This window comes from Onychostruthus taczanowskii, unplaced genomic scaffold, assembly GCF_017590055.1.
Source record: "Onychostruthus taczanowskii isolate IOZ18803 unplaced genomic scaffold, ASM1759005v1 scaffold34, whole genome shotgun sequence".
NCBI lineage: Eukaryota > Metazoa > Chordata > Aves > Passeriformes > Passeridae > Onychostruthus > Onychostruthus taczanowskii.
The window spans coordinates 1,427,836-1,440,487 of NW_024500794.1; the positions used below are offsets into that span (position 1 = coordinate 1,427,836).

Consider the following 12,652-nt stretch of genomic DNA (forward strand, 5'->3'; position numbering starts at 1 on the left):
TTCTCTTGGGGGGGTGGGGGGGTTAAGGGGGAGGAAGTGTGCTTTTTTCTTTTTTCTTAATACCTTTCTTCTTCTTTTAGAAATATAAGGAGGATGAAAGGCTGTTTCCTTAGCAGTGCTGAGGGCCATGTTAGCTGTTTAAGACAACTTTTCTGGCCAGTTTTAGAAAACAGAAACAGCCTTCTGAGGCCATAATTCAGGAAGCCTCCCTGTTTCAGCAACATTTAAATCTTATGAAAGCAGTATAAAGCTTTCATAAGATTTAAATGTTGTGATTTAAATTAAGTGTTTTCTTAAGGACTCAAGCAAAAGATTCTGCTTACTTCCCAACTAAAGCTGAGAAGGTGATGGTTCTTACTGAAAAGATATTTTTTTCCAAATAATTTTCAAGAATTTAAAATAAGCACATTTTTAAAACAAAACAAGCAGGATTAAAATTAATTCCCCTCTCAGTTAATCAGGCTTTAATTAATAAGAGTCAAAACCTTTACTGGTTCTTTAGACAGCCACAGTCTTTCAGAAAATATCAAGTAGAGAAAAACTGACATGTAAAACTAGTAATGCCTTTCCACTCCCCACACTTTACTGAAGAACAAGGAAGTGCAAATGTTCTTTAAGTTGCCCTAAAAGAAAAGGCAACCAATGTTCCTTCTCTTCCTCAAGGAGATAAAGAGTATACCTCATTTTTAAACACTGCTTCTATACTACTACGAAAAGTGTGGGCATGCAAACGTTATTGTGTCTAGCTACTCCACAGTACACTACAAAACTGTAGTGTAATAATAATACTCCAGTATTAACCATGGATGCTTTCTTACCCTGCTGAATAAACTCACAACACACAGGACTGTTAACCTGTCTCCCAGGAAAAGGTGAGCTACGCTTTATTTACACAGAGTATTATTCAGAATTGCAAGTGTACTGTAAATTCATGCCTTAGTTTACTCCACACATGTATTCACATATAAGTGGTGTTTCTTAATAAGGCAAAAAATTAAAGGCTGATCTTGGCATTTTTAGGTTGCCACTCTCCCTGAAAATCTCACCATAAATATTCCTGTCACGCACAAAGTCATCACAGATAGTCCCATTAACTCTTGCACTAGACCATATTTCATTTCTTGGAAATGTCCAGCTTACATCTGCACATTCCTGTTTTCTGTGAAGGTACCACAAACTGCATACTGTCTCTCTGAATCTGAAATTTGCCTATTCCTCTAACCTGAGGCTTATCAGTATAGCTGAATTACATTCAGGTTTGCTAATACAAGTTTTGAGATTGCAGCAGCTTCATATTTTAGTTATCAGAAGGAAGCTGAAGTTTTTCAGATGGCTCAGCTGCAAAACATGCAGCTGGGTGTTGTGCAGTCCAGACCATTTGGAGGAAACAAAGGCTGTAGTTTCCCAGTAATTCTGATTTGTCTGTCTGTTTCACAATTTAACCAAGGGGCTTTCAGTGATCTGGTTCACAGCTTGGCCTACAAGCATCTTTGGCAGCACAACAAAATGGACAGGGACAAGCAGCCAAACAGGACATGTCTTCAGCTGACTTCACTGATGGATAGCCCATTTTATACACTACAACCCTTTGTAATAGAGCATAAATACAATTTCTTCCTCTCCTTTTTTTGTGAGAGTGGTGAAGGTAATTTTAAATGAACTGGTATAAAGTCCTAGTGATCAGCAGTCCTACTTCAGCTGGACTTGCTATCTGCCACGGCATCCAACAATAAACAAGTTATCAAGATGCATTTACTAAGGTGGCAAGCAGAACAAAACCATTTCCCTTAAATAGTCCTCATGCATCAGGCAAACCCACAGTAGATACAAAAAGGCCACTTCATGGTTCTCACAGCTACTGTTTATGTTCTCAGAGCTGTTGGCTGGCTAACATCACTTTCTCTGGTTTTTAACCTTCCAATGATCTGAGCATACAGATCAAAGTATGGGCATAATTAAACAGTTATCATTTCCCACCAAATTCAGGGAAATGCACATTCCAGCCACACCATCAAGATCTGGGTGCACAACCCTCTCCTGTCACTCCTCCTGAAATTTATATTTATTCCTGAAAACTGAGCCATGAAAAATCTGAAGGGTGGTTCATATTTAGGACATTTAGCAACATTATCTGTGCATTCGACCCCAAACCTCTTTATTGCTCTGCCACATCAGCTGATCCTGTCCCATTTCTCTTTTCCATACTCTTGTCAGTGCACCTCTGCGGACACAGGCTGCGTACCCAAGACTTTAGTGAATATGCTGGGAATGTCATGCAGCCTGTTTCTTTGAACAAGTGAAGCCTGATTGGTTTTTTGTTGTTGTTGTTGTTGTTGTTTTGTTTTGTTTTTGTGGACGATAAAAGGAAAACTCAAAAAAAGAAAAATGGATACCAGCCAAGAGATGGGTTGGGAGCAAATGTTAATGGCTGTTGGCAAATCTACTGTGCAGCTTTCCCATGTTATCAACTGTATCACTATTTAGACATGCTGGGAAGATACCTTTCTGCAAATTAAAAAGATGAGAGATTTGCCTGTTACATCCCCTACGAAGATAAATTCCTATTCCTTCACTAAAGCTGCATAATGAAAGGTGTTTTATACAGCACACACACCAGGTTAGTATCATCCCAGAATGAAATCCTGACTAAGGCAGTAACACACTGCACAGCAGGGTTTTAAGCTCTGACGAAAATAAAATAAAGATTTGGAGGCTCTGAGCAACGCCGGTCGGCATAAGGGGGTGGGGGAAGGGCAGCATGTGGTTTGGGGTATTTTCACCAAATGTTAAATCACACAGAATATTTCACTCGTCTCCAGTGTGAGATCACGACATGACTCCTCTGTAATGAATTCTTTATCTTGGCAGCTCTCCTGTTTTCTCCCAACAGTGCCTCCCTCTCCCCTTCTGGTCCCAGTGCCGTAACATATGGTAGTATTTGGAGAGCCGCTTGGGCCTGGGAGCTGGCCTGGCTGCCCACACCTGCGTGCCCCCTGCCTCGCCGCTCGAGTCACGCTCCAGCACCGGGCCTGAGCTTGCACCTTCACCCTCCTCAGGGGCACGCCGGGTGCTGCCATCTGGCCCTGGGGATGAGATGTGTCACTTGGTGTCCTGGGGATGAGATGTGTCACTTGATGTCCCTGTGAGCGTGTGTCACCCCAGAACTACCCACGCAGCCTTGATGAGGCTTCTCCTTCGGGTGGCCGTGATGGAGGCCACTCGTTGTCTCAAAAAATGACAATGGAAGTACCCAAAAGCCCCAAGAGAATGCACAGAATCCATTGGGTTAGAAGGAACCACAGTGGATCATCTGGTCCAACCTCCCATGGCACAGAGTTGCATCCAGATGGTTCTTGCCTATCTCCAGAGAGTGAGACTCCACAACCTCTCCTGGCAACCTGCTTCAGTGTGCGGCCACCGGCACAGCAAAGTTCGCACTCACATTCAGGTGCAACTTCCTGGGCATCACTTTCTGCCCGCTGCCTCTTGTCCTGTGGCTTGGCATCACCAAGCAGAGCCGGCTTCATGCTCTGACACCCCCTCTAGATATTTACAGACACTGGTGATGTGTCCCGAGGCTGAGCAGCCCCAGCTCCCCCAGCCTTTCCCCGTCGGAGCGATGCTGCGGGCGGCTGCCCCGGCCGGGCCCAGCGCTCCCCGGGCGGGCCGGCTCCCCCCGCGGCCGCCATCTCCGGGGCGACGCGCGAGGCCGTCGGTGCTGCCGCTGCCGCTGCCGCTGCCGCCGCCGCACCGCCATGGGCCCCAAGCAACCCAAGTCCGGCAGGGAGACGGCGGCGTCCGGGCTGCCGACCTGGGAGCCCGCGCTGGTGTCCGCCCGCCTCGAGGAGGTGAAGGCAGCCGAGGGGCAGAGCCGGCGGCGCGGGGGGAAGTGGGCAGCTGGCTGCAGGCGGCTCGGGCCGCTCCCCCGGCCCGGGGGCTGCAGGGGGGCCCCGGGCAGGGCCGTGAATGGTCCCGATGTGCGGCGGAGCCCCCCTGCTCCTTTGCCCCCCGCCACCGAGCGTGGCCCTGCGGGTTTCTTTGCTCCTCCTCGCCTCGGCACTTTGCTTTCTGGGCCCTGGGTGCCAAGTTTCGGCTCGGAGTGAACTTTTTATAAACTGCTGAACAACGAGGTTTGATGGAGGTGCTGACACAGCATTAACTGTAGCGTTGAAAATGTGAGGCTGTAATTTTCCTGCCCGAGTGTGTGCAGCTAAAAGGCACTTTTTTTCTCTTTATTTTTTTTTTTTTCTTTTACAGAGTGTGAGGATCTAAAGGCATATTTAGATTTCCAGGTTCTGTGTAAGCAATGTAATTCTCATAAATCTTGACTTGCAGGAGAGAATTTAGTTTCAAAATAGGGTGGTAGTTTAGCAAACAATAATATTTATCTCACATGTATTTATCTAGCACGGCTTCTGCAAGTGAGACAAATTGCTTCTGTGGTTTCCTTGTTTTCTGGATTCCTGTTGTGCCCTATTAAAAAAAAAAAAAAAAGCCTTTTTTTTTTTTTTTTTTTTTTTTTGTTTTAGCTGACATGGCTGACACGGGTTTGTGTTTTATTGGTTTTGTTTTGGTTTTTTTTTTTTTTTGTTTTAGCTGACATGGGTTTGTGTTTTATTGGTTTTGTTTTGGTTTTTTTTTTTTTTCTTTTAATATACCAGCAGCACTGGTAAAATATGAGGAACTTGAGGAACTTTTAATTCAGGAGGAGGCTTTTAAATTGGTTAATTGCTTTTCCTGAAAAAGCCACAGATGTCCAAAAATCTCTTAAATATTTACTTGCTTTTACTTTTATTTGGTAGTAACCATATAATACAATTAGCCAAACAAGATCACTTTTTGAGTTGCTTAGGCTGTTGTTTCCCATTTTTCCCTAGAACACAGATTTTTCAGTAGACTTCTAAGATGCGTGAGCCCTTTCTTACTTGTGAATCTTGTCCCTACCCTTGGGAAACGTCCCTGAAGCATAAGAATGGGGTGAAGGTTCAGTCTCCAGCACCTTCTCTGTTTCTGGTCTTCCTCCAGTGCTTACTAGCAAGGTGCCAATTAGTGATTAGGTTTTTTTATGGTGGTGTTTATTGTGGCTGTGGATACTGTGCAGTGAATTCACTGAACAAGGTGCTTTGTATGCTCTGCTGCCTCTAATGTAGTTTATTACATTTCTTAAATGCAAACCATTATATTGAAGTATTTTTAAAGGTAGGAAATAAAATGCTCAAAAGTTAGGAAATGTCAAAGTTGGTATTATTCTGGACCACTCACTGAGGCAGATGAAAAAAAAAAAAAAGTTGAATGTTCACTGAATGGGGCAAGAATTCTGTAGGGAAAGGTATGTGGTCAACTAATTAAAGATTATCATAATTCCTGTACTCATGGGGGCTGACTTGAGATTCCTTGTTTCCATAATTCTGGTACCGTCTAACTGCTTTCTGTTCCAGTGAAGCTAATTTCACTTTCTCTGCCATGCTGTTCACAGAGCCCTGGGAAGTTGGGAAAAACTGTCCCCTTGGGAAAAACTGTCCCCTTGCTGCAGTAAGCTTGAACTCAGGCTTCTGAGATGCTGGGCAGCCACTGAAATTTCTTACTGCAGGAGTGTTCTTATTCAGCTCTTAGAGTCATGGGCAAGAGCACACTCAGTGCAAAACTGTCAAATGCCAGCAAATCTCTCCTGAGCATGTGTGAATCAAGATTCATCAAGTGTGGCCAAATGTGGGTGTACATAATGTAAATAAACATGCTCTGTAAAAGCAAATCTTTGACACAAGTACGGCTCTGCTGCCAAATTTAATTCCTTCCTCTTGAACACAGAGAGCATTGAATATCTTAACTACTTAATCACATAGGGGTTTTTATTAAAGGATAAACATGATTTTTTAAAATCAAATCTCATTCTGCAAATAGTCTAACCACACTTTCCCTCCCCCACCCACCTTACCCCAGTAATCAGGCAACATACCAAGTTTAAACTCAAGTATATAAAGCTCAGGAGCTGAAAGCAGTCTGTAAAAGAGAGTGTTGAACAGCTTGAATTTTAGATCTCGCCAGACATAGTGCACAAAACTCATTTCTTACTTGTCTTCAATATTGTATATGAAATACCATATGAATTGGAAATTATTTGGGAGATGACAGGAGCTCCTATCAAGTAAATAAATGTCTCTCCTCATAATTCATATGTAAAGAATTTTTAGATCTGCTTGTATCAATTTGAAAAATATTCTTTCCCTTTATTGAAGGCAAAGGGAATTTGCTTTATCTGGTTTTAAATTGTACCAGATAGACCAAGTGGTGAAATGTCATATTTTAATGTGTTTATGACTTACACTATTTTATTAGTTCAATCTATGAAAAGCATTTTACCCGTGCTGTTAAGATTTTTATGAACAGGTATACTAACTAAAATATTATTTAAATGGTATTTACTAACCAAATAATAGCTTTTACTAAATGCACTGTGAAAACTGGCAAACACACAACTTAAAAATACATACAGAGGAAATATGGATTTTCCAGAGCCTCACATTATGTATATCTTTCTTGTTTGTAATGTACTATGCAGAAGAACGTGGAGTTGCAAACTGTATTTGCCTTCAGATATTTATCATCTATTTTGGTTGGGCTCGCTACAGAATTAAATTGCAAAATATAAATTAAGATTCTTAAGTAGTTTTAAACTTTGCATGTGTTAAGTAGCTAAAGGGCAATATTTGCTAAATGAATGGTGAATTCTGGGCAAATAGAGCCCTTAATTGAAATAACTGTCATTTATTATTTGTTCTTATTAACCTATATAACTAAGCATAGCAGCAGGAAGCATGTTCTGTGCTGACTTTCCATCTGTATGATTTCTCTCTTTTCATTAGCATTTTAGGGCCTGAAAATTGAACTTAAAATCTTGTGAAACCTCTAAAAATGTTCTGAATAGGATGGCTCCACTTTTCTTTGCTATTCATACTGCTTCCTCTTCAGGGAAAAATTAACGCTCTCTTGAGCTTTGATATTCTCTCACTTGCCCATGTTGAACAGCAAAAGCTCAGGCTCTTAAGAGCAAAAGGCATTAGCAAATGTGGGTGTGTCGTCAGCAGTGAAAGTGGGTCTGAAGATTTCCAAGCAGCGATGTAGCCTTAAGGCTACAACACTCCTGATAAGCAACCTTTCAGAGTAATGCCAGTTGTATTTACTGGTTTACAAGCTCGCTCATTGTTGAAAGTAAAGAGTGCTAGAGTTGTTACTACTCTAATTGTTCATAAATTACTAATATGTTTGATGCTCAGATGTTTTGAGTTTGAGTTTTCAAATGTTTCTTCTCAGCCCTTAGAGGTAAATTTGAAATTCTGCTGTAATGAAATGACCTTACTGGTTGTTGTCCTAAGAGAAAAAAAAACCCAAACAAACAAGTAAAAAGCAACCAAACAAAAAACCAATAAACCCCACAAAGTAAGTACCAGAAAAATAAAATTATATATACCCAAATTGTCTGGAAATAGGAGGAGGGTAAGATGGCTGCTTGATGCTTTTCTTGGCCAAAGAGATCTAGAAACTGGTACTGAAAAAATAAACAATATACCTGACTTGTTCAACTGTCTTCCCTAGAACAGCTGGCCTTTTGTGTCTAGGAAATGAAGCAGAGAAAACAAGATATGTATAAAAAGGAAGAAAATAGTGGCGTGCTACATCTGTTTTTTTTTTTTTCAATGTGAATTAAAGTTAGATATTTTCTTAACATACCTATGCTATTCCAGTACTGCTGTGATGAAGATATACAGGCTATGTGTACTGGCTTTTAAGAGCTGGGAAAAATCACATTACAGAGGAACACAATGGAGCCTTGAGAGCAAAATCATGAAAAGATGAGGCACCTTCTGTGTTTTGTGAAAGCAGGGATTTTGAACAGCCATTTGCTGCTTACATGGAGCTTCCAGAATTAGGTTGATCTTGCGGATTTGGAGCCTCTCCAACTGAGGGACATAGATGTTTCCCACACAGATGATTATTTCTAACACCAAGAGACTTCGGTGCATTTAAACTCTTGACATGGCCAGGAGTTTTAAAACCAGGACATTGTCATTTGTAGCAATGGTTGTCACTGGATGTTTTCCAGTGAAAGTGATCTGACCTGCCCTTAATTGGAGTTTGTTTCAGATTGCTTAAGCAATATTCAGTTGCCAATGCCACATTTCCAGCTTCAGGGTTGGTTTTTTTTAAATTCACATTTGAACCAGCATTGTTGATTCTGTGGGATATCTGCTCCCTGCATTTTGGTCTTCTTTTGTGCAGTTTGTAGTGCGCATGTTAAATTCTTGGTGGCAACCTCCCTAGACTGTTTCCATGATTTTCCAGTAGTTATTTTTATGGTTTTTTCTATCCTGTTCATTAAGCTGGGAATGTCATTTGAGGTAGCCTTAGGGTCACTAATCTATCCTCTTTCAGATCCTTTCTCAAGCCTTCATACTACAATAACATTTGAAAGAATAAAACTAAGTAGAGGACCAGTTGTATATTGAGGGAGAAAATATTTTTAGAGTAACCATATACATTTTACTACTTTTCCTTCACATTTTTATGTTGTGATTTTAGGTGGTGAGCTGTAGAAGCAGGGTCTGTTTCTTCTCCGTCCTTTCAGTGCCTTGAACATTAAGGATACTGTTACAGGATCGATAATATAAAGGCAGTATTGCAAAAATATTAGATTTTTAACCTCAGAAAATAGTCTAATCAATTAAACACCTTAAGCTGTGTATTTATGCTGCACATTGACTATTGACTTCATGTTCTCAGTGTGCAGCTTTTCTGAAAAATTATCTTTAAGGGCTTCAGAACCGGTCAGTCTAGAAATAGATGACATGCTATTAATGACTCCAGGAAGTCTGGATCATTATTGGCTGTGAAGATGTGTGTAGCTACTTTGAATATTTACGAGCTACTTCCAGCTCCCATTCCTAGGTGTTGCACTTTTTAAAGAAAAGCAGTTTCTTTTCTTCATTTAGCACTAGGGAGGTATATGCTGTCTCTAATAATACTTAAATTTTTGTGCAAAAGACCTTGTATTGATCTGCATATACTTCTGTAGAATTAAGTAAGGTTATAACTTTCGCTGCCAGTTCATTTATCTTGTAGAGGCTCATTCCATGTATTTTATTTTAATATATTAGCCAATGGTTTGCTGGTTTGCCTATAGTATAAATATTCCATACGTAATATAGTTATTCCATGGAGCAGCTTTATCACCTTGTTTCTTTGAAGCAGATTGTTTTCAGTGGAAGATGTGGCCCACTGATGATAATTTCTTCTTGGATAACAAAAAACTGGAGTTGGATAATTTTGTTTGCATAAGTCCTGTTGTGTTTTTTTAAATACTCATTTTTCACAAACAGGACCTACCCTGATATTTTGCTTTGGTGCTTTATCACAGGCTGCTGGGAAGGAGGGCACCACAGTGGAAACAAGGAAAATTCTCTTTTCTTAGAAAGGCTTATAGTACTTTTGTGAAGGAGGGTCTCATTGCTCAACATAACTCTGAAAAAGCCTGGGAATTATATGGGCTAGAGAATAAGAATTTGGAGAAGGAATCTGAGGATGGAGAAATCTTGAAGTGGGATCAGATAATGAAACTGGAGACTAGCTGAACAAGGAGACAGAGGACAAGAGCTGGGGAGCAAGTCACGGGGGGGGAAACAATAAGACAAGTGGTGTAACTCAGAAACAAAGAGTGGAAAAGGAAGGAGAAATTAACTAGGAACAGTTGTGACCAAGAGGTGGAAAACTAAATAAGGAGAGGACAATAAGGAAGGCAGGTTCCACAGACATTGTTATATTCCACAGTGTTATTAATCAGTGCTAAGCAGGTTTAATTTGTGGGCAGCAAGCTATCAGTATGTTTTAAGGAGGAACTAAAGAAGACATAGGCAGGGCTTTAGAACTCTCTGATAGATATTTTTTATATTTGTGAAGAACTGCAGGAAGTTGTGGGAGTAAGCTCTGTATTGCTGCTGGACCATGCTTACCGTAGGATCCTGAGTAGAACCTGACATTCCTGATTCTTGCTGCTCTTGAGCTGTTGGCATCTCTCTGTGAGACTTACTGGCCCTTCTTTCCCTCTCTTGGTGGTCCTCCCTGAAGTGGGCAGTGTAGTGATAACAGCTGCTCCATTAGCTCATGCCACAGGTAGATGGTTATTCTAAAGATTCCGTGTGTGCTGGTCAGCACTGGGAACACTAGGATACTGCCACATGAGAGCATTTCAATCTCACTTCTGAGAGTCTAGAAAATTATGCATTTCCACACAAGCGTGGGCATCTAAATACTTCCTGTTCAAAGAATGCTGAAGTTTTACTGTCCAGCTCTGGTCAGATATACAGTGATAGCTTTAATCCAGATTAGCTGCAACTCCTGTGCATGTTGACAATATTGGAATACCTAGAGCTCTTTCACAGTGCTGTGCACCAGCAGCTATCTTGCAGCTTTAGGCAGAAAGACTTCAAAGAGCAAAATGAAATTCAGTGTACTTGATGCAGTCCCCACTCCTACTGCCACTTCTCCAGTGAGCAGTGTCTGCTTCCCCAGTGCAGTTGGACACTCATAAATTCCACCATGTTTGCATGCTCCTAGAGCATCAGTGATATGCTTGATCTCTATAGCATTTCATAATTTTAAAAACTTGAGGTTTATTTTGTGCTGCAATAAACCATCAAGGAAGTTCATGATGTGTGGAGTTGTAGGCATCCCTTTGGATTAGTTATCTGATCTGTAGCTACTTGCAGTTTCACTTAATGACCAAGGTGATCTTTACATCGTTTTTCTTTTTCTGAATATTCTGTGGTTAGAAAAATGGGGCATATCATGTGATGTTACCCTTTGTTACCGTGAGTGTTTGACAAACTGTTTCCTGCCATACAAACATACACTGTTTTGAAACTTAAGTCAGCTGTGGCTTTCTCCCATCCCAAGCCATCAGTTATTCAAATTGCAGACATTTGGGTAGGCTTTTTACCAGCTAAGAAAAGGAGCAAATGAAGAAGTGTACTATAAAACTGGAAGAAGATGCTTCTCTTACCATCTGAGTCTTCTTTTTTAGAATGGTCCTTTTCCTCACTTTACCATAACTCAGCTCAGGTTTTGTTCCTGTTCTACAAGGACTTTGTACGTAGTATAAAGATATTAAGATATTCAATATACTAAAGTCACCACCCTATCTTAAGTCTATTAAAATCTTTCCTTGCTGTGATGCACACTGGACTGTGACTCTGCTCTGATTAATGTCACTGGCCTGGAACTGCCTTGATCTGACTGAATCCCTTTCCATGTTTACCTTTATGCAGCTGCATTGGTAACCTTGCAGTTTACACATGCAGACATGCATTGAAAAAAAAAAAAAATTGGTGATTCCTGTACATCACAACCATTACAAATGGTCCTAGTTCAGCCACCACTAATGCTGATAAAGAATACTCAAGACTGAGATGTAGAATTGCTGGAGATAGCGACTGAAAGGGATTCCAATAGGAATGTGAAAGATGCTAACCAGTAAAAGTTGCTTAAGTTACATATTTTTTAAGCTTATGTGGATGTACATCACTAAAGAAAGTCTTCCAGTCTTCTCTTGTTCTGCATTTTTTCATGCTGAAAAAAATTTTTTATACTACAATAATGTGCATACTGCTGCAAATGTTTGAAAACGGCTTGTGCTTTTAACTTACCAATATTATAGTGTACAACTTGCCATTGGTAAGTAATTTTTATTGATTCAGAATATTTAGTAAAACCATGCAAGAGCCATACTATGCATAAATATACTTTTATGAAACATCATAAAAATAATGCTACGATGTACAGAAAATAGTATCTGGGCATTATCTAATTCTCAGGATGAGGGAGCTGAAAATTGCTAATTTTTTTCTACATCAAATAATCACAATAATACATATATTCAAAATTCACTTCTTGTTTGCTGCCTGAACTGTCAAATCTGCAAATGCCATTTTAAAGCTAGTACATCTTTGTGAGATGCTAATGCATCATTTGTGTGTGAAAGGGCTTAAGGCTGTTTGTAGGCATTTGTGTTTTCCGTAGCATAATGCTGCCATCTGATGGCAGAAAGAATTGGGACAAAGTAATAGGGGCTTTTTCGAGTTGCATGCAATTTCAGTGATCAATATAGTGATGTTTAATATGTCTTAAAGTGACATAAAGCCGTCTCTACAAGATTACTCTTTGAAACTGCAGAGGACTTTTGTTACCATGACTTTTAATACCTTAAATATTTTATTTTGGGATGTAGGATGACTGGAAGCCTAGCATCTCTTTCGTTGTTGGGGCCAAGATTGAAGATGAAATTCACACCCAGGCCCTGGCTCTTGCTGTGCAGGTGCCACTGAGAAGACTCTTCAGTGTGGTAACCCATGAAGACATTTACAAACAGGTATTTCAAGAAAGTAACTTTTAACAATGAACCAAACTGTAGATGTCACTTCTAGATCCTACCTTCTTTGGTCTGTGGTAATGATAAACTGCTCTGTGGAAGTTTCAAAAATTACACTAATGCATAGAAACATAAAGGTTGGAAAATATATTTGAGATCATCTAGTGCAACCTTTGAACACCACCTTATCAACTAAAGCACAGCACTAAGTGACACATCTAGTGATTTCTTGAA

At 40.4% G+C, this 12,652-nt stretch overlaps 1 protein-coding gene across 8 annotated transcripts in view; it reads left to right on the top strand.

Moving 5' to 3' along the window:
* Positions 1-12,652, top strand: part of SPAG17 (sperm associated antigen 17) — a 116,010-nt gene that overhangs the window by 22,617 nt on the left and 80,741 nt on the right. For 5 of the 8 annotated variants that reach the window (XM_041411115.1, XM_041411117.1, XM_041411120.1 and 2 more), the window contains exons 2-3: positions 2,891-3,848; positions 12,278-12,418. In XM_041411115.1, the coding sequence (XP_041267049.1) occupies positions 3,756-3,848; positions 12,278-12,418 (234 nt within the window). In that variant the 5' untranslated portion in view covers positions 2,891-3,755. The remainder of the gene's footprint in view (positions 1-2,890; positions 3,849-12,277; positions 12,419-12,652) is intronic. The other 3 variants (XM_041411122.1, XM_041411119.1, XM_041411123.1) reach the window with 1 other exon arrangement.